Below are 23,046 nucleotides of genomic sequence, written 5' to 3'. Positions count from 1 at the left end.
TCTCTTGATATTTTGTCCAAAAAATTATAAATATATATGTTTTAATTTTTTTACAATTAATTTTTGTAATTGATAAATATATAAAAATAGATATATTATAGAGTTTGTTCACCCGGGTTACGTTGTCGATTATTTAATAACGCGGGTTAACGACCATCGATCTCGAGTAGCCAACATCCATCGATTCACGTTATCGATTCTTTTCTCCATCCCCTCTAAAAAATAAAAATGGCCACCACTATGCCACATTCGAATCGTGTGTAGTAGTACTTCCCGCCGTGTTGATAAACAAGCGCGCCAAAACGGCTTCGTCGACGAGGTGGGTTGATCACCTTCGTGATTTCGCACGTCCATCTCAGAGAAAAGACGCACATCAACGACGGCGTCGACGACGGAATCCGTAAGGGAAGGCGCGACGGCCTTGGCCGGAGAGGAGCAGCGTCCACGAGCTCGCAACGAGGACGAGCGTAACAACGGTGAGGTTATGGACAACTTCGTGAAGATCGAGAAGATAGGGGAGGGAACGTATGGAGTTGTCTACAAGGCCATGGACAAGCTCACCGGGAAGCTGGTGGCGCTCAAGAAGATTCGACTAGAAACGTATGTCGCTTTACACGTCTATCCCGCTTCCTTCATCACGTTAGGATATGTCACTATCTGTTTTTAAACATGTTACGGTGACTCATAAATTCTGACCCTGGCAAATAAAATTCCTGAAAGTTACCTCACGTTTCCACCCTTTTCGAAATGTTTTCAACACTTTTTTATTATAATAATCTTGTTATCAATTTGGCGAAATTTTTTTTGGATGAAGGAATGTGTACATATAAATATCGCAATGGAAAATCAGTTAATTCTCAACTTTTTCAAGCAATTTGTTGTACCCTTAATGATCCTCTTGTCTCACTGATTGTGAAGTGTATATATAAAATAAAACAATAATATATATATATATATGGAGTGCCTTTTCCTCTTATATTTTTAATGAAGTGTAACTAACTTTTTTAATTTACCTATTAATTTATTGTTCTTGCTTGTTAGAGGAAAGCACATGTTTTTTTAATAATTTCTTATTTTATATTCAGACTCATATAGCATTTGATTATTAAGAGCTTTCATTAATCTAGCGCAGAATATAATTTTCATAGCTACTATTAATATCTGTTGTCTTTGACGCTTGATAACATTTTAATATAATAGTATACTTTACATTCTTAACTTATATATAAATTGTATATAAAAACACATCAATTTTGAAGATTGTAAGCATAAGGATAGTTGAAAATTATTTTAACAAGAAGTCTTCTTCGTCAAATTTTGGAAAATTTGTTTTATTGTATCTTTGTGTGTATGTGTGTGTGTGTGTGTGTGTGTGTGTGTGTGTGTGTATGTGTGTGTGTGTGTGTGTGTGTGTGTATATATAAGTGGGTTATAATGTTAATTATCCTTAATTTAGGTAAATCCAGAAACACATTTCAATAGTATAATTTTAGATTTTTAATAATGTATTCTTTTAAATTTTAATAATAGCCAATTTTTTAATAAGATATAAATATTGATTAACTTAATTGATATTACAAAATTAATTTTGGCCTTTACCCATATATGTTGAAAAATAATCAGTTTGCAGAACTGCAATATCAGCTGGGCTTTTTGCTTGTGCACACTGCTAACACACTGCTAACAATCTGCATATTGGGGTCAGCTGAATCTGCGGGGGCCACGTTACACTAATTTTCGTAGCACCACATTATTCAGCTTGTCCCATTATGCTATGCTCGCCTGGTTTTTGATTTGGTATTTTTTTATTTAATACACTATGTAATTTTATAATAATTTAATAAGATAAGTTTTTCTTATTAGAATTATTTTATGGGATAAGAACATATATATATATATATATATATATATATATATATATATATTTCTTGCAATCTCACTAGAGATAACAGTTTTTCTTGGGAAGGATTAACAGAAATTAACAGAATTGCTTTTATATTATGTTATTGTACAATATATGTTTTTCACACCGATGCTATTTTGATGTTTTAAATATTGTGTTTATCACATAAATGTTTATAAGCAAATTTGTGAGTTAATGATTCGCAATTAAGAAGAATATTACTATCGTTAAAAAACAAAAGAAAATTTGTTATAAAGATATTTTTTTAGCACATTGACCAGGTATAGTCATGCACATTTTTGTTTAATTAATAGTGTTGCTTTAAATCAGGGAAAGAGAAGGCGTCCCGTCCACCGCTATACGAGAGATATCGTTATTGAAAGACCTCACACATCCAAACATCATACAATTGTTCGATGTCGTAGACGGTAATAAACATCTGTATCTCGTTTTTGAATTTCTGCAGCAGGATCTTAAAAAGTTGCTAGACTCCGTTAAAGGAGGCTTAGAACCAGCTCTGGTCAAGGTAATCATATCAGATACATTTTACAGTTTCGACGCTAAAAGTGTACATTTTAAGCTTTGGTTTTGTTTTGTTTTTTTTTTTATGTTACAGAGTTATCTCTACCAATTATTGAAAGCTATTTCCTTTTGCCACCTCCGTTGTATATTGCACAGAGACTTAAAACCGCAGAATCTATTAATAGACCGAGAAGGTCATATAAAACTAGCTGATTTTGGATTAGCCAGGATGATCGGCGTTCCTGTGCGCACGTATACGCATGAGGTTGTCACGCTTTGGTATCGGGCACCGGAAGTTCTTTTAGGAACTAAATTGTACATTTGCGCGTTGGATATATGGAGTCTTGGCTGTATATTCGCGGAAATGGTACGTGAAAATTGCACGAAACCTTGTTGTATTTCGTATATAATTGCGAGATTTTTACGAAATAATACGATCTTTATAGGCAACCAGGAGAGCTCTATTTCCTGGTGATTCGGAGATAGATCAGTTATTTAGGATATTTCGCATACTCGGTACGCCAGATGAAACAATCTGGCCAGGAGTAACACAGCTTCCGGATTATACATCCAGATTTCCGAGATGGGATGCAAATAATTTAGGCGACGTTTTACCTACTTTCGATGACGATGCCAAAGATTTAATTTCAGTAAGGATAAAAGGAAATATAATATTTATTTCGTGCGTTAGGATTTATACGCATATATGCATCTTTTTTTATGTTTATAGAATATGCTGACATACGATCCTAATCAGAGGATAACGGCAAGAAAAGCATTGAGTCATCCTTATTTCGTTGAAGTTAAATTAATTCCACCTCCACTGCCAAAGAAAAACTGACGTAAGTTATGGTATTAATGGCCGATTACGTACTGTATTTGCATAGGTTTTTATATAAAACTTGATTAAATGCAAAATAATTTTGCAAGGAAATAACTTTGTACTGCAAGTGTGTTCAGTTATATATGAAACAATATAGTTTAAATATATACACATATATATACATATATATATATATATATATACATACATATTTTTATATATATTTTATATGTATGTGTATATATATATATATATACATACATATTTTTTTTACTTCTCTACATAAATCTCATGTAAATTAATTACGATTTTTTCTCCTCGCTTTATTTTACATATTTTCCTCCAATTTCTCACTCATTATAATAATATATGCCCATATTTAATTGTATTTTTCAAACATTATAATATATCTTTCACTTTTCTCTCTATTATAAATATATGTATTTTTGAACGTTGCATAACTTTTAAAATATATTAAGCAATAGAAATTATTGATTTATAAACAAATTGTTAAAGATATTTTATAAACAAAATTATAAATTTATAAATTTATAATAAAAATACTTTTAAAAATTATTGACTACTGATTTATTAAACATAAAATTAGAAAACAATATTAGAAATATTTGTAACATAATATTATGTTAATAATTTACTAAAGGTCAGTGATATATCTATCTGGACAGCACACTTTTGTTTCCGACATCCGTTAGAAATTAATCTTCCATATAGAGGAAGATACGGAGTTGGAAATTAACGATTTAGTTAGGAAAATAAAAGACTTGCAAAAAAGATCAAGTCTCTATTCCGTTTCGTTCAAATTTTAGTTTACTTCCGCGAGTCAAATCTACATTTAATTAAAATATTATTTCTACAATAAAAAAATTTACTTTTTTTACTTATATATTAGGATTATATTTATCAATAAAAAGAAGACAACTACTCTGGCAAGTATAATATTTTACTGATTTTCTACTATTATTCTAATTTATTACTTTTTTCACTCATTTTCATAAAATGTACAAGATATTCCAAACATTCTCGCATTTCTTTTTATATATGAGTTTATGAGTTAATTTAAAATAACTTTTTTTAATATATAAATATTGAGATGTTAACAGGTTTTACATTTAGAGAAATTAACAATAAGTTTCAGAAACTACAAATATAAATAAAAATATTTTATATTCATCTAGTTTCACATGGAAAAAGATATTTAAACTTTAAAAAAATTATGACAAAAAAAACAAAATCAGATTTTTGTTAAAGAAAACTCAATCAATTTGAAATTGATTAAAAAAGTGGCAGAAAGAAAATGCGATTATCTGAGATTATCTTGTGCTACGTGCTAAAAAGCCCATCGTATTTTTGACTCGACAATTCTAATACGCCATTCGGGCAGCCTTTGAAGATGGCTCGATCAGTTTGGGTAAAGTAATTTTCGAATGAGTTTCGGGAGCTGCTGGACTTGCTTCTTGTGGTATCGGCGAAGGTGCCAGTTTCGGAAGACGCAACTCTCTGGGGGATGGGGATTTTCTCGGTGTGCCAGGAGATGTTTTGTTGGGTGTGTTGGGGGATGTTTTTCTAGGAGTACCGGGGGATGGTTTTCTAGGAGTACCGGGGGATGTTTTTCTAGGAGTGCCGAGGGAGGACTTCTCATCAGCGGATTTAATGCGCAAGCTGCTGGGTGGACGCGGGGAAGTTGGCGAGCGACCCTTCGGTGTATTTCTGTCATTCGTCGCATCCGGCAAGGGTGTTTTGGACGTTTGTCCGTTCGCGAGAGTTAGACCCTCCGTCTCTTGCGCGAGTTGCCTTTTGGGCGTCGTGGATTCCGGAGATTTGGCCAAACCGCTTCTAACGGCTCGGGGTGTCACAATGGATGAAGGCGATGTGACTGCTTTGGTTGGCGTGGAGGGTGGCGGTTGAGGCTGAATCTCATTATCATCGATCTTTGAATCACTTGGAAAGTGACGGTCATTCACGGGAGTCTGAGCCTGAAATTGCGACGAAATATTATTTTTAAAAATTCGATGGGTGAAAAACACGATGCGTAATATACTTGGATGCATCTAGTAATATACATTGACTATTCAGTGAGTTGTAATACTGGATGCATCCCTCTTGTTAAAAATTACATAGTGTGTGCAGACTGACCTCTTAATTGGCAGGCGGTGAGTGATGGCGATGCTTTTGCGAACCTTGGAGGTGAATTGTGAGGGTGAGGCACACGCTGTGCGTATTATCCTTTTAAAGTGGTAAATTTTCTAAGATACGTCTAAGTAGACATCTCGGTAAGGAAAGATTGAGGAGTTATTCGTGTTTGCTGGTACCGTTCGTGCCAAACTGCAGCAAGGATTAGTTTTAGGATTGTGTCTATATCAATGTTAAATCTTCGTGATGTAAATCTCTCTTGCACGAAGTAATTAATTTTGAAAGAACTGACAGGTTCTGCAAAGTTAAATTTCTAATTTTTGAAACAGTAACTTAAATCTGAGCTTATTATGTCCTACAACATGAGAAAGAAATGTATGTTAACAGACTTTATTAGAAGATTCTTTCATCTTTCTGTATTATTTCAAAATACACAAAGAAAATTAAATTTAATTTTAAAAATAAAGATTTTAATTGCATAAATGATATAAATGTCCGTTAAATTAGTTTTAATTAATTTATTTTTCTTAAGAATCTTTGTGGAACATTACAAATTAAAGAATTTATATAGATAACTTTGATGGAACCTTTTTAATAAAATATGGACAAAAGTCTTACTCCTGGATGTTACCCATCGCGTGACGATTATACGTATCTTTTAGTGTATGTTTTATATTTGGCAATAGACATTTAGATAATGCGGCTAATTGCGTTCTACATACATTTTTATAAAGAGATAAAAGGGGACGCAGCCGTTTTTTTTAGCAAGAAAATCGGAGGAGAACGCGTTCGGCGGGAGTGTTGAGAAATAAAAAACGAAAATATAAATTTAAAAACAAAAATATTATTATAATACCTCTCCTGCAATCATAATCCACAATACGCTGGATAATTGTTACACTATTGCGATCGTACGAAGTGGTAACTTGTGACAATTACGACAATTAATCTACCGTTAATTATCATTATGTCTTCGTGAAGTGTCGTACAATATGTTAATTGAATTAAAGTATCTCTTAATAATTCATGTGGAAGCAATATAGTGTAAATAATGTGTTATACATATCTCTCTTTCTTTCTTTCTTTCTCTCTCACTAGCAACGTGTAAATTGTACGAGGTACCTAAGGTAGTAGTGACGTAAGTGAGAGATTTTTATTTTTGGCGTGGTCTCGCGCGACTCTCGGGCATTTTCCATCATCGATCTCTCCTCTCCGTCGACATACTCTCACCATTAGCGGTTCCCAGATGCTTATGCATCAGGTGTTACGTTATATACTCGCAGGGTATAACGGGATAGCGTATCGATTACGTATCTACAATAAGGTTTACACGAATATTTCGTATATTCTGTCATCTCTCTCTATAAGCGCAATCTGTAATCAGCTCCGTGTATCTATGTAAACGGGTGTCTCGCGCAGATTCGATGCGATTTACCCGCGCGTTCAAAACGCGGCTCTTTCTTTCTTTTCTGGCACTTTTCCTTATATCCGACACTCTAACTCATTTTCCTTCGACCACGTTGCACTGGTAGAATTTTGATTGGCTTGATGACTTTGCGTGTGAAAAGCCAAGATTTAACGATTTCGCGATCTATATCGTATACTGCGGCCGCAATGTAGATAGAGCGGAAAAGCTACGTAGTTATCTAACGATTAATCGACCGTTGGTGCAACATTGACTCTCTAATGATCCATTCTACGTTGATCGAGATTGCTGTCTGTGTTGTAGTCTCTCGTCTCTTCAGAAATCATCAGACCGACTATGTCGAGCGAAAATTATATTTTACGTGAACGGTAACTATACACACCGTCGCGATTCAATTATCGGACGTCGCTCTATGACAGTGAAATGCGACGTATACAATGCGTTATACCGAGGTGCATTGATCGTTAAGAGTTCCTCACTTGAAAATTAATATATGCGCTTTTTGCCCCCTTTTTTTTTTCCAAAACGTCTATTTCCCTTGAGAGGACGTGCACGATAATACTTTTCCTACGTTACAATGACGCACGGATTTATGATTGTACTTTCATTTTTTATTTACGTATAAAGAAATAAATAAGAGACTATCGTAAATATTAAATAAAATGAGAATAAGAAACAAGACGGTGTTATACTTGCTATTAAATACCGCCAGCGATACTGTAAATTAAATAACAAAAATTCGAAGATGATATTATACTCGCGTTTTCTACAAAATCAAGTATGATAAGAAATTTGAATTCGTTTATATAGTTTGACTCGTTTTATGTCGATACGTTTGTTATTCTTATCGCGCATTATCGATTTAACTTCTCAAGCGATTACCGTACTATGCGTGATTCATTGCAATAGATTATAAATATATCATTGCAGTCTGATATATGCGATGATATACTTGTGAAGCATCGTAATATTAGTTTTTTCATGGCACACAAATGCATATCAAAAATCGATAATTTGGAAATATTCGCATTTACGTAGCAGGGACGCATAAAAGAGACGTTGATATTAACGATTAAGAAAATCGCAAAAAGGAGCTATGACAAGAATATAACACTCGACAGAAAAAGCTATTACTTAAAACAAATAAAGAACTTGCACATGCGCGTGAAAAATTGTTTTTTTTTAATTTCTCTTTTTTTCTTTACTGCTGTATATTAATAAAAATTTTCAGTCTCTTCTCAGCTTCTCTTGCGCGCTTATGATTTACGTATTTATGTAATAGATGTTATTATGTATACGTAGATATATTACGTAGAATGTTTTTTTTTTATCATGACCTATTCATTTGGTTTCTTTTTTTCTAAAGACAATTAAAATTGCTCCAAATGCAGGGTAAGACGTACACTTGAAACTCGCAATCAATGTGACAACATATATTGCTTCGTTGATTAAGTTTGCCCGTCGCGAAAAATTCCGTCATTCGCGCGTGGATGAGAGATATCGATCGCAATACTCTGTTTTTTCCGAGGAGTTCCGTGCGCCGTCCGTCTCAACATCGCTCTCGATCAGGCGAGGACCGCGCGCTCGTTCGTCCTCTAAAGGGGGTTGAATAGGTAAACGTGATTAATCGTATGCAAATGATATAGTTAAAGCGGGTCTATCGGCCGACTTTTCGTGACCTAGCATTCCTGGTTCAGGTTCTCGTCCGAGGCTGGCAGGCCATTCTTGCCGGAGTTGGTGATCGCGCCGGAGGGCACGGGGCTCTGCGGGCACAAGACATCAGGATTAAGCCTGCAGCATTCTTGCGAACTGACTAAATTGACTAGATAAATATCTCTTTTTTAATCTCTTCTTAGATAATGTGATGAATTTTGAATTTCCAATATTGTTATTAAATATTATTCTAAGAAGGATCAGATAAAGTTTTAACAATTCGTGTCATTTTATTTCATGCGGCTTATCCTGATTAGTGCGCATTTATCGATTTAGACCCGATTTTTTTGGCATTAGTTAACTTTAATCATAATTTATTAACTGGTTCTGCACAGCCTTTTCTTTTCTGTCGTGTTAAAAATAAAATTTAAAGAGTTAACTAACAGATAGTTGTACTACTCGGTTAATCTTGCTCAATTTTACGGAGCAGATAATTTGCATTATGAAGATTGTAATCTCACGATAGGCGCACTTTTGCGAAGGTAACAACCAGTAGAAATAGTTCAAATTAGTAAAATTAGTATTTTAAAAATAAAAGAGAGAGGCATTGAAGAAAGCATCACACATTCATATTTTTGTAAGAATGTATGCAAAAATCAATCTAAATAATCAGTGGACGATGTTACCTTTTTGCAAAATAAACTTTATAATTACTAAAATAAATTTTAATTTTTAAAATATCTAAATATTATATTTTCAAATATCTTATCTTGTAAACTTTATGTTTCGTGAATATTATTTTATTTATTTTTTTATATATTTATCTACAAGTGTAGGTCTATGATATTGAGTGTGCTGTTTTGCGAAGACGCATGCAACGCGTGTTTAAGCACGTGGTGCACAAATATAATATATGAAAAATCTCGAGAAGTAATATCATTTTATTAAACTAGAATTTTTCATTATCACGATGTGTTCTACCGAAAATTGTGAAAAGAACACGTCGGAGTGTCCGTCGCATATAAAAGTTAGAAAGAATTTCGTTATAAAATTATTCTCAAGACTTTTTATATTTTTAAACATACCTGAGACCCGCTGCCGTTCACGCTTTCCACGTTGGAACCACTTGTTTGCCGAAGATAATCTCTGTCGTTAAAAATCTTTTTTTCGCCACCGCCCGGCTTATGCTTCACATTGTCCAATGAACCGATCTTACTTTCGGCCTTGATTTCTATTTTTTGCGTCGGAATCTGAAAGAAGGTACGTTCTATATTATTCATTCCTTGATGAAATCTTATTTATTAAGCGATTAGAGGAGAGTGGAAATAAAAAAAAACTGAAAAATAAAAAATTTCTTCCATTTTTTCTCACATAATCCAACAAGCCCTAATAGTATACCTATTACTTATATAATTTTTTGTTTATTTATAATATATTTGCTGAATCAATATAATTAATGACAAGTTAAAAGCACAATATACGCATATAACAGGAAATATAATGATATTGAACTGGAGTTTAAATATAAATTTGGAAACATGCAGAAACCATGCTTAAATTTTCCATCGAATGTATACATTTTACTTACGTCTATATCCGTTCGATATAGATAGAACTTTACCGATTGCAACGTGATGATAAGCACATTTTCGTATCTCGTAAATCGTGGAAATAAACTGACCGCGATCTATCACATTATAAATAGCGATTTCCAGAACAGATTATTGATGTATATATACGCGAAATATGTAGTTGCATTTTTACTCAGTTTGTGTTTGTTTTTTTCACACGTATTGATTTTACCTCCACGATTTCGATGAAATACAAGAAAAATTAATTTTTGACTTTTCAAGATGTCACAATCAGACAAAGGCCAGACCAGACGGATAAAAATACGGAATGAAGGAAACGATAGAGAAAGCGTCACACATATGATATGCATAATTCGTACGCTATTCCGTTAATGGTATGTAACATACTTACGTTGTTCTTCGTTTCCTGCGGTGTCTTAGGCGGAGTCGCGGACTGAACACCAAGAAATAACAATGACTTGTTAATAATGACAAGAGACGACACATGCATACGAATTAGCACAATTCGACTTTGCAGCTTCCAATGGCAATATTTTTCGATTCGAACTTCAAAGGTCAACAATGAAGTACATGTGCGATAGAATCGACAAACCGTATACTATTCTTTGTCTAGAAGTTTGAACGCTCGTAAAATAAAATTAATAAATTCCAAATTGTGTGTAGATCATAAAATCATCCGATTTGGAAACTTATTAACTTCGCTTTGAAATCATCAAAGTATGAATTGTTCCTTTGCGGAATTATTATTTTTGGAATTTAAAATTTTGTGTCTCACTGTGTTGTATGCTAGCATTCCGCATGCAATTTATTCAATGAAATTTATAGATAATATAACTGAATAATTATGTTAGATGCTTTTGTGACATAATGAACGGAGCGGGCATTGTATTTGTATAATGGATCTATTTAAATATAATGAATCTATTTAAATGAAGCCAATCTGCAATTAATGAAGAAGTAATATTAGCGTAAATGCAAAAATTTATATGCAATGATCTATAGTAATAAACAGTAGCTGTATTATTCTTTCGTTCATATAATTATAAAATATACTAAAAACATTAATAAAAATGTAAATGTAAACGCATATAATTGCATGCGTTAAGTTACTAATGATTATTTTCAGAGTTAATTTTTAGATGTGATGCAAAAGGTGACATGCTAATATTATTAATTAAAGCATCGATATTAAAGACAATAATAATATTTTAACTAGGGATCTCGATTAAAAGAATCTTATTAAACGATTCTTTGCGTAACAACGTATCAGAGAAAAATAAGAAACTGTGATTAATATTAATTTGGTTATAGAACTGGTTGCAATAAACATTGATTTTTAAACTACAAAGATTGCGGATTCCTAAGCGATTTCTCGAGCAAGAGCCTCACCTTAACGCTGCCGCCACCAGGAACATGTTTCGCGTTTTCTTTAGATCCGACTTTAGGTTTTGCCTTGTCTTTGAAATCGAGTTTTACCGTCTCGATCTTCTTGTCACCACCGCCTGGCTTGTAAGTTGCGTTATCTAAAGAGCCCACTTTAGACTTAGCATTCCATTGAAGTTTCACTTGGGAGATCTATGATTGAAAAATTTGACGATAGTTATAATAGTCAATATCTTTTCTCAATGTATTTTCAATGTCAAATTGTCAAATGTGTATCAATTAGAAAAAAAAACAAAGATATTCTAAAAAACACGAAAGTATATATTATTGTTAATAAGGTGATTAATTCAATAACAGTTCCCAAAGGGATCAACCTTTTTGTCCCCACCGCTAGGCGTGTATTTATCATTCTTCGCGGCAATCTTCGGTTGCGCTTTGCTAAAGTCCAGCTTTCTGTTCTCTATCTTCACTTTGCCGCCGCCCGGTTTGTAACTCGCATTGTCCAGAGAACCGATTTTCGATCGCACAGTCTTCAAATTCGGGGAGGGCGCAGCGCCAACTTGAACTTTATTCATTGGTACTTCTGTACGATTAGAAGATACGCGGTTATTGGGACAGATGTTGTGTCAGTGAAATAATGACTTTTTAAATATTGTCCTTACTCTAATTTTTTCTATGGCATTCAGTCCAATTTCTCAGCGATGTAAAAGAGATGCGATTATATTTATATAAAAGGACTATATGTCAGAATTATTAGGATATTAATTAAACGTCTTACTGTGTGTTGATGAGGCGTATATGAGATTTTATTCACGTAATAGGTCATATATAGGTCAGCCCGTGTATAAATTAACACATATATAGGTCAGCTCGTGTATAAATTAACGAAACAAAAAGTACTTACTCTTTTTCTCCTGGGCAGTCGACGAAGGCGTGTCTGGAGTTTTTGGTAATGATTTAGCAGATTTGTTAGGTGATTTCGTAGGCGATCCAGCGGTCGATCTCTTGTCGCCTTTGGTTGGCGATTCTGCTACTCCATTTGACGCCTATTTCGAACAATTTTCAAAATTTGTCGCAAAAAAAATATAATATTTTTGATATGTCGTATGGTATATAAAAAGATATGTGAGAAGAAAAACAAAAAATGAATGTAACGTAACATATTTACCGCTTGCGATTGGCTGCCATTTTGGATCGCTGTGGAAAGAAAAATAATATATTGGTACTCATAATGATTAATTGATAATCATAATTATTTGGAGGTATGCATACGTCAGAGTTGTGTCGCACCGAAGCAAAGTCTCGATAATCTCGAATACAGAATTATAATAAAGTTTCTTATAAATTAATGTGTTTTAAATATCGCGCGTATGTAATAGAAATATAGAAATATAGTTTTTCTCTTGCAAAATTAATTTTATAGTAAAATCTATATATATATATATATATATATATATATATATATATATATATATATATTTTAATATTAAACTTGTCACAAATTAAATAACACGCCTAAATTTTTCTTAACGAGCAGATACAGACAAATCGACAAATTATTGTTCGCGAAGCGAACGAATTAGTATTTATATTCATGTGTCAGCTCATTCCGCGCTCCATAAACGCAAGAACCTTTTTTTTTCGCAGACTTTTTCTCGTCCAGTTTCGTCGGTGTTTGCGGACGTGGGGTTTTGGTCGTTGGAGCAGCGGACTTCGACGGAGATGTCTCTGTCAGGATCGATGCTGTGTCCGCTATTTCCACCGTTTTCTTGGTGATGGTTTCGACAAAGGACGTTTTCTTCTTCTTCTCACCTTCTGTCTGTTTTGCGGGTGATTTCGGAGAATTTGATAATCGAGGACTAGAAGATAACGATCTTTGTTCCCCGTTATCGAAGCCCTTCACGTCTTCTGGTGATCTTGGAGAGATTTTCACTGACCCCACCGTCGACAATTTACCTTGACCCTCCGGTATCGTAGGTGATCTCGGTGATTTTGGTGATTTGCCACTCGCCGAGTTAGGCGAACCTAACGACGAGGCCGGTCTGCTGGATTCTCTTACTTGTAAAGTATCTTCGCCAGATTTGTCGCGATGTGGATTGTCGAGGGAGGCTTCGCCATCACTCGATTCTTTCCCGGCTGGCGTGCTCGAGCGCGAATATTTATCCGGCGTCTTAATCGGTGTTTTCGATTCTGGTTCCGCATTTCCAAACGGTTCCGGTTTGGCTGGAGTACTCGCACGCGACTTATCCGGCGTCTTGATCGGCGTTTTCGATTCCTGTTCCGCATTTCCACGTGGCTCCAATCCGGCCGGTGTACTCGCGCGCGATTTATCCGGCGTCTTAATCGGCGTTCTCGATTCCTGTTCCGCGTTTTCGCGAGACTCCAATCCAGCTGGAGTGCTGGAACGGGATCTGTCCGAAGTCCTGGATGGAGTTCTCGAGGCTACCTGATCAGCGTTCTGAGGCTTATCTAGATAAGACGGTGTGACGGTACGCGAATTGTCCGAAGATTTCGAAGGGGTTTTCAAGCTCTGTTCGATGTCCCCAAATGCGTTGTCGTTATACGGACTGCTTGGTTTTTGAATTTCTTCCATTTCAAATGTCGACGTAGCACTCGGTGGTCGAGATGTTTTATTTATTGATTCCTCGACGAGCAATACATTCCCTTCATCTCTCGTAAAATCTTCCGTCAATTCCTCGACGATATCAATCTCTTTACTTGAGGGCGGTCTACTAGAGAGTTTCTCGTCTTTTCTTTCTTCATCGTCGTTTACTGCGGAGGAAGGTCTGCTTTGAGAAATAATCGACGCTGTATCTTCATCAAGCTCTTTCGATGTTTTATCATGATATTTACTCGCATTCTCGATAGTAGCCGTTCCTGGTCGACTTATGGGTTTTTTCGGAATTAAGGGTGACTTGGAACCGTTTACTAGTCCCCCGGGAACGCCATCCTGATTGTGTCGCGGCGACTTCTCGTTATCCATCACGACATCGTCGTCGTCGTCGTTTTCGCCGTTTTCACGGACATCGGACTTTTTTCTCTGTGGATTATCCTCTGATTTATTAACGTCAGCGCCAGTCTCGTTTATATCCGCCATTTTTTCGATGACAATGCGCGGTCGTGTCGGCTGCTTGATTTCTTCGTTCGTTAAAAAATGCTGTCGTTGCAGACTCACCGATGAGTCATTTCTCAGTAACTGCCTGGGAAAAACGGATTCTTGACTAGGTCGTCGCGGTCCGTTTTCGGACGCTTGATCAGGTCGTTGAAATCGCGGATCGTTGCCGACTCGCTGCTGCTGCTGTTGCACTTGATACACTTGCTGATTACCGACGAAGAGTGGTCGTTGACCTCCTGGTCCTTGCGGCGGAGGACCACGAATCCCCGGGGAGTACACAAAACGTTGATTCGGGGGTTGTAGCGGATTCTGCGGAGGCAGTTGACCGGGTTGCGGTGGCCTTGGAGGGAAGGAGCCCCCTGGTGGTCTTGGCGGACCGTAAGGTCTAAGCTGCACGAATTGACCCGAGGCCGGCGACGGACCTAAGGAAGAACGACTGTCCAATCGGCGTAGTGGTTGTCCCGGACGAGGGGCGCCTATGGGACCATTATTTATCGAATTTCTGGGAGACGGTGGCGGACCTTGGGGTCTCGCCTGAAAGCCTTGCTGTGGTGAAAGAACGTTTGGCTTCACCTGCGGAAGAACAGCTCGTGTCGCGTATACTTGCACAAGAATATGTGCTCGGTGATTTACTACGATAAATCAGTTTTATAAAGAATCTATGAGTTTGTAAAGATAGTTCTAGTGCATTCGCGTTGTATTTTAAGTTAATAAAATTCGTTCTTAATTCTAGAGAGAATTTGTAAAATCGTACAAAAATCCATATCATATTATATTTTGTTATAAACATAGATATTGAGTATTTAATGTTTATATGAATGTGTGTGTGTGTGTGTATGTGCAATTCTAATAATAATTAGATTTTTGATTGTTCTCATTCGCTTTAAATAATAATTGCTCCATAGTTTGATTTGAATGCAGATATTGATATCGGTAATATTGATGAAATAAATTTTCGATAGACACGAGTACTATTATTATGCTAAATAATCATATTTTTATTACTATGGGCAAACAATGAGAACATGTATTTTTAGCATCTGAATTTAAACTCACAAATTTATTACCATCCCTAGTGCAAAGATAGCCGAGATGAATAAATTTATGAGTGTGATTATTTTCTTGATCTCCTACTTGTGTTTTATATTGCTAATCTTATCTTTTCTTCATTAGACAGATTTATGAATAAGTCATACTTTAACTTGAGATATTATGTGTATTTAAATGCCATATCGCGTTGTTTTTTTTTGGCATTCAAAATACGTTCGCAACGCGATTATAATCCGATTTTTAATCTTGCACAATATTGTCATATAAAGAAACGAAATCAAAGTTATTGGTGCAACATAGTAAATTACGATCAACACTATTAACCCTGACCTTAGGCCCATCGATCTTTTCGTCGTACTACGATTCAAATTGCAAGCCGCATTATCTACAGACATTTGCTTAATTCCCTTTGTTACTCAAGCCGTTAACTTATAACGCGGATCTACCGTTGACTTTCTTGGCGTCATTTTGCGTCTGAACGACGTTAGACATCGTTCGCTGTCATCATTGTATTTTCAGTGCAATTTAGTTAATTTATAACATGAGACATTTCGTGTTGCGAGCTAATCCGCACGATAACATCGTATTTCGTACAATGATAACAATGTAGAAATCGCGCAAAAGAGGGACTGGAGAGACACCGACGGCAGTCGAAATTCGTGATAGTGGCCCTGAGTTTATCGATCTTTTGATAAAATGCGGGTTGGTGACGTCTCGCCGTGCCGTTTCTACCGTGCCTGCCACCGTTTTCGGCTCGTCGTTATGGGATCGAACCACGAATGACTATCGCTTCGACGTTCTACATATAGCACGTTACGCTTGCAGGCGAACTTCTCGTTATCCTCTCAAACAAGTTGCAATCTTTTTCACCGTGATGTGATTGAACGATTTATAATTAAACATCGCATATGATAGATGTAGAGAACGTAATAAGAATCTAATCTGAGCACGCATCTTATTATCGTGCCGGTAGATTTTTGTTAATGATTGTTAAATTTTAAATATTGTAAATTTTAAATATTATAAAAAAATTGGTCTATATTTATATATATTTATTATATCTATTTATATATATTTAGTCTATTTATATATATATGTTTTTATGACATCTCCTTATTCGTTGCTTACCATATTTCCTTCATGGCCCGAAGTAGATTCGGGCATTCTGTTTGCGGTTTCTTGCGAATCCATACTGATTTTTTCCTTGTATTCTTATGGAATATACCTTGATCGCCTCAATATGATTTTCCGTAAACCTGTTGCGTAAACATGTGACCAACAGCTTTTTATAAAGGTGCGCCTGATGCGCGCACAAACCAAGCGATCAATGCACCGCTACGTAGTGAATGAATGTCGTAGCGTGTCAGATAAAGTGACAACAAAGACTACCCTTATTGTGTGCCTTGTACATATTACTGGAGACACTGTATGAGCGATAAAAACGATAAAAAAATATCGGACATATGTTAAAAGAAAATATATTTTATTATACATCAATACAAAGTAATAAAAGAGGAAGAACCCTTAACATACCATTTAATGTCAAATGCAATAATAATTTTGCGTTTATAATAAAATTTTATTTTTTTGACTGACTAAGAGAAATATTTCAATTAATAAATTATAAGAGTAAATTAATATAATTAAAATATGTAAAAAAATAGATTATATTATTTTATATAATAATATTTTATCGTATATATATGCAAATATATATATTTGACTAGAATATATATATATATATATATATATATATATATATATATATATATATTTAACGAAAAAATAAATTATTTATTTAAAAAAATAATAATGAAATATAAATTTTTGTTATAATAATAGATTAATAAAATTTATTAATATACAATTTATTAACGGAAAAATTCAAATGAAAAGATATTATGTAATACATTTTCTGTTATTGTACAGTATATGCTATTTTAGATTTTAGATTTTATCAATTATTTTAGAAGACGTCCTTCAATGTATGATAATATTTCTTTTGCATATACATACATCTGTATATCAAAATGTAAGAATAATACCGAGAAAATTGTGAATGTTTAAGTGCTATGTATAATTCATAGTCGAAATACGATATACTCGACAATTCTATTTGTGCCTACTTTAATATGACAATGCGTGCAAGAGAGTAACCTTCAATTAGAAATTACCACGTGCCGAACAGATATTACGTGAGATTACAGTAATCAAATCGATACCAACGGTGTTTTACAAGCGAATACTCTACTAGTGAACGCAGATAGAGGTGTACATTTAATTAGAATATGTTTAATTAAATCATTTTAACATTATAATAACGCTATTAAAGAATAAAAAAATATATGTCGAATGATGAAGATATAAAAATATTAGATTTATAATACATTTATATATTTATTAAATATTAGATTTATTTAAAACGGGAACGGAAAATATTTCGTTTGTTTTCTTTGATATTTGTTAAGAGTTTGCGAATAATCCAATTTGTGAAATATGTGAAACTAAATCATTTTTCTAGTTAAAAATTTTAAATTATAATATTAAATATGGCACAGCTAAATATCGAAAAATATATTTTATCTAAAATTTTATCAGATATATTACAAGATAGAATCCAAATAGGAATCTTTCGGACATTGACTTTTCCTAACAAGTCTTCGAATGCTTGAGTTGTATGGTGCATCGCGGTTATCTGCATACGATCATAAAGCTTGTTATGCTGACTTTAAGGAGTGGATGGGGTAAAAGTGGCTTAAAATTGAATATAAACGGGGGAAGACACGCGAACGATCATAACAGTGTCGAATAGCGAAACAGATCATATTGCTGTAAATCGCTGGCGATTCACCTTGAAAAGTAACGTCAGAATTACTGTGAAACGAAAAGTCCGTGTTCTACAATAACTGAGAGAGGAACGTTTCTTGAACGGGCCTAACAATCACTTCTTTCAATTATCAGATCGAAAATCCATCGATCCTATTCTTTTAGAAGGTTGCAATTTACTCTGGTCGCCTATTAATCATTGTGCTATGACATCGTTGTATAATATTAGTCTTGAATTTGCATTTGAATTCGGCATTGACCTTCTTCTTGAAGTTTCGTAATCTTTGTAAACACGTGGAATGTGACTTTTCTTATCATAAAGAAAGTGCAGTTTACATAAATAAGTTACATAAGCAATTGTTTACTTATGCAAAAAATATACAGAATAAGGCAATAACTATTACCACCTGATATATATTCGAATCTCTAAGGTCTACAGAAAAATTTGTGCAATCAAAACTGCACAGTACAAAAGGGGCTATTATATGGCGATAATAATTTTTATCCAGGTGGAGGCGCGTTGAAGATATCAAGGTCATTTTCATTTTTTTTAAATTGGATTCGATATGTTTTCTTTTCAAATATGATAGAGAAACTCAAAACAAGTTCAGAACTCATATCACAATATCATTTGACAAAATTAGAAGCAAGAGAAGAAACGATAAAAGATACGTTTTTCATAATAAATAATTCACAATAACTAAATAAATAAAAACTTACAATTTAATTTACTAGAAGATGTTCGAAGTGATGGCCATCACTATCTATGCAACAATGGATTCTTCTGATCACTGATGGACGTGAGAGTCCTGTAATGCGGTTAGCTCGTTCACCAGATTTAACATCATTGGATTTTTTTAATGAAAAACTCTAAAAAACATGGTCTACAAAAATGAACCAACTACACTTCAAGACATGCAACAACATATCATTGCAGCCTCTGCGTCAATAACTCCCAGCGTTATTAGAGACGCAAGCCAAGTGATCAGAAGAATCCAGTGTTGCATTGATAGTGATGGCCATCACTTTTTTTGCTTCTAATTTTTTCGATTCAAATGATATTGCGATATCACTTCTGAACTTGTTTTGAATGCGTAATTTTGATTACACAAATTTGATTCCTGTAGACCTTACAGATTCGAAGATATTTCAGGTAATAATATTTATTGCCTCACCCTGTATATCTTAATAATTTATTTAAATCAAAATTATAAAAAAAACAAATTTAAATAGATATAAATCTAATGAATCACATAGAAAAATAAATCATATAAATAAAATATAAATCATTAATAATATTAATAATATATTATAAATCATATTTTGAATCATATTTTAATAAATTAAAAAAAAAAATAATTAAAAATTCTTTTCTAAGATAGCTGAGCTAATTTGTTAACTGAGATAAAAGCTTTCGCGCGTGCAAAATGTGGTTTTGAATTTCACTTTCAATTTATGGCATGCGAGTTGTTAGAGAGTGGTTCGAATTACTCGCGGTCAGTCACGTCACCAGTTGCGAATAATTAAGTCGGTCAGATATACAAAATAAATCTTAAATAACATTTTGCACGCATGAAGTATAATGGTCTAAGCTTGATGATATCATATTCATTTAAATAAAAAGCAAGTTTATTAGGTATATATTTCATTGAATTTTAACAACGTTTTCAATCTTGTGGCAAAATCTCCAGACATTTTGACATTACCCTTTATTAATATGTGTATTTATATGGCTTTTTTATTTCACTTTTTTAAAGACTATGAAAGTTCTTAGAAAATATATCGCGGCTTAAAATATATATTTTCCTATCTTCGTCTATATTATATGCTATCTTGGGATGGGAATCTCTATACGGTGGGAATTTCGCACGAACTCTATCACGACGAACATATGGCCAAAGTAATATCGGATCATTAGAAATAACTGCACTAGCGAAAGCGATTCGTTCTGTTAGATTGTGTATCTTACTTTACGACTGATAGTCGCGATTATCGCAAATATTATAAAAAATTAAAATCTTATTGAGGCAAATTATCGGAAAACCTTCATCTTTCTTTTAAGATGTGCTTTTTTATGTATTTCACTATTTTGCATAAAAGTATAATTCGATAATTCGATAAAATTAATCTTGATAAAATTAAGGATTCAAGATTAAATCCTCAAAGTTGTCATTTAAAATTGTGTTACAGTGTCTGTTCTTTTATCGCAGATAAGAGTAAAGATAAGAGTGAAATTTGAGCTGTCACTCGCGATAAACGTTCCTTTTCCTAGGTTTGCAGATTTGCGCAAGAAGTGTCACGAGAAAACGTCTGGGTAGAATTCCTAAGCACGACGACCACTTCCGTTTTTGTTTCTGACATTAAACCAGAAACAGGCTGCTTCGCGCGCGTAGCCGACAAGTGCTCATTCCTGAAGTTATTGATCCGACCCGGTGAGCGTGTTCGACTCCATCATTCATGTGTATATGTACGGGAAGATGCGTCATATATAATATGACTAAGCTGACGTATTTAAATGAGTGCAGAGGACTCCCTGATGTGTGAAGAGAACTCGTCGATGCGACGCTCGAATGCCTCGATTTCAGGAGGAAGGGCGCAACTTCGACCGGCTTTTAATTAAAGAAGTGATCGTGGATGCGATATCGAAGGCAGCACGAGATAACCTTCCTATTAGCATCAAAGTTGAGGAAAATAGGATTCTATCAAAGGTGGAAGGTTGTGTTTAATGTGTTGCTATAAGTTGCGCAATTAATCGTTAACTTAATCGATGACATATCGTGGTCGTATAAATGACAATACATTAACTGCTGGAGATAATTAAGAATTGAGATAAGAGTATTAACAACTGATGAAGATGGTAAAAAAATTAAGTTTTTTATTTAAAGAAGAAAGTTTGCATCTTATAATAACACACGTATTCTCTGGATTTATTAATTTTCGATCAAATGGCTTTTTGATAATATTAAAATTGTTATTATTCATTAATAAAACTAATTGCAAATAGTATTAATTTCTTTTTACATAAACATTATCAACGCAAACAACAAAGTTTTACGAAATTTGTCGATAAGTTTACTGCGTTTGATTAAAATACGATTAACCACAGAATGTAGGCACGAAACAATTCATTTATTAGCGATGTGTCGTTCCCTTTTTTTTTTCTCGCGAAGGAGGACGTTTCGCGCGTGAGACATGCATGCGCTAATTTTGAGATTTTTTGTCGATTACACGCGATCGATACCAGGACTCACGCAATGCATGTATTCGAAGAGACCTACATTCAGGTCATCGAATGGCAAGTAACACGGTGCAATTTTCCACTGTGAGGCTTCCTCGCGCGGCAATAAAAAGGGAACTTTGCTCGCATCATTTCCTTCAAATTTACTTTCGGTGCATCGCGCCATCAGAGCTTATTGCTCTAATTGCTATTAACGATGAGAAAAAGTATTCATTCGTTATCGCATCGCTATTCTAACAGCCCAATGTTTATCGATGTTCTATAAATAGCGCTCGTAATGTTGTAAGAATAATTTAAATAGATGGAAAGAAAATAATTTGGATTACGCTGAGAAAGATAAAAAAATATTACGACAAAAGTATGACACATTTGCATAATAAATTACATGCTTTGTTCGCATTTTTCACATTAGACTGTTTTACGTTGAGTCATCATCCCTCTTGGGGGCATGGCTCAGTTAATTATAATTTATTTTACGCCCGTTTATGCAATATGTCATGTGTTATAGAACTAGTATTCGATTTGGTTAACGCATGCCTCGATAATGTAAAGTGAAAAATCGTAGTTGTTATTCTATTCGTATTGAAGCATTAAAGCTGAAGAAATTCATTGCATGTGTTATCTGAATTTAACGAGCAATACCTCGATAAAACAAAAAGACATATCGAGGGTAACGACAGATAACGATGAGGACGGTAATTCACCATTAGGTATAGTTTATCGCGAGCGGAATGAATTTATCGCGGAGCAGCATCTTCGAATCACCTGCGACAGGTGCAACCATGTGTGATTGTCACGTGTGTCGGTTTATCGATAGCGCAGCAACACTTCCTGGATGTTAACCCATTTACTCGCCTTACAAGCGTTTCGCCAATTAGATTCACGTAGCAGATATAGAGGCGTACACATAAAAGTCGCGCATTAAAGTTTAAAGTTGATTAATTCTGGCAGAAATCACTACGACAATATGTCGTATTTGAGATATCGCTTATCTAGGTATTGGTAAACGATAAACTCTCTGGCGAACATAGTGACAGCGTGAAAGTAGCACAAAACAAATGCGATGGTAAAACGCGGCTTGATCAGATCTCTTGTATAACTAATCGTCTTTAGCAAAGAGAGAGATTTTGATTCGACGCGAATCGAGAAGGCATAATATAATTTACGATTAGAAAAACAAGAAACGAGCACAACGAGATTGACGATCTCGAGGTGGCAATTGTAATGATACGCGTGCGTGTCGGCTAACTCACGAAAGAAGCGTCGAATTGAAAAAGGGCTCGAGTGCCAACAAAGAGACTGGTACTGGTCGATAATCGATGATCGAAATTGATTTTCGAAAGAAATTCCGTTCGTAGGCACAC

The 23,046-nt window shown here is 34.6% G+C and overlaps 2 protein-coding genes across 6 annotated transcripts in view; one reads left to right on the top strand and one right to left on the bottom strand.

Annotated features, from left to right (window-relative positions):
• Positions 1–92: 92 nt before the first annotated feature.
• On the top strand, positions 93–3,629 carry LOC140663259 (cyclin-dependent kinase 2). Its single transcript, XM_072887294.1, has 5 exons — positions 93–600; positions 2,234–2,429; positions 2,520–2,792; positions 2,872–3,075; positions 3,156–3,629. The coding sequence occupies exons 1-5, from the start codon at positions 485–487 to the stop codon at positions 3,264–3,266; spliced, it is 900 nt and encodes a 299-aa protein (XP_072743395.1). The 5' UTR covers positions 93–484; the 3' UTR covers positions 3,267–3,629.
• Positions 3,630–3,819: 190 nt separating this feature from the next.
• The window catches only part of Tau (microtubule-associated protein tau), a 33,998-nt gene continuing 14,771 nt past the window's right edge, over positions 3,820–23,046 (bottom strand). The window contains exons 3-11 of one of the 5 annotated variants that reach the window (XM_072887291.1): positions 16,747–16,874; positions 13,086–15,141; positions 12,622–12,650; positions 12,358–12,499; positions 11,828–12,018; positions 11,460–11,645; positions 10,462–10,503; positions 9,564–9,728; positions 3,820–5,242 (exon numbers count right to left, since the gene is read on the bottom strand). In XM_072887291.1, the coding sequence (XP_072743392.1) occupies positions 4,631–5,242; positions 9,564–9,728; positions 10,462–10,503; positions 11,460–11,645; positions 11,828–12,018; positions 12,358–12,499; positions 12,622–12,650; positions 13,086–15,141; positions 16,747–16,809 (3,486 nt within the window). In that variant the 5' untranslated portion in view covers positions 16,810–16,874 and the 3' untranslated portion in view covers positions 3,820–4,630. Of the gene's footprint in view, positions 5,243–6,223; positions 8,589–9,563; positions 9,729–10,461; positions 10,504–11,459; positions 11,646–11,827; positions 12,037–12,357; positions 12,500–12,621; positions 12,651–13,085; positions 15,142–16,746; positions 17,173–23,046 lie in introns of those variants that run through there. The other 4 variants (XM_072887289.1, XM_072887290.1, XM_072887293.1 and 1 more) reach the window with 4 other exon arrangements.

The sequence above is a fragment of the Anoplolepis gracilipes genome, chromosome 2 (assembly GCF_047496725.1).
Source record: "Anoplolepis gracilipes chromosome 2, ASM4749672v1, whole genome shotgun sequence".
NCBI lineage: Eukaryota > Metazoa > Arthropoda > Insecta > Hymenoptera > Formicidae > Anoplolepis > Anoplolepis gracilipes.
This window is presented reverse-complemented; position numbering and strand designations above follow the sequence as displayed.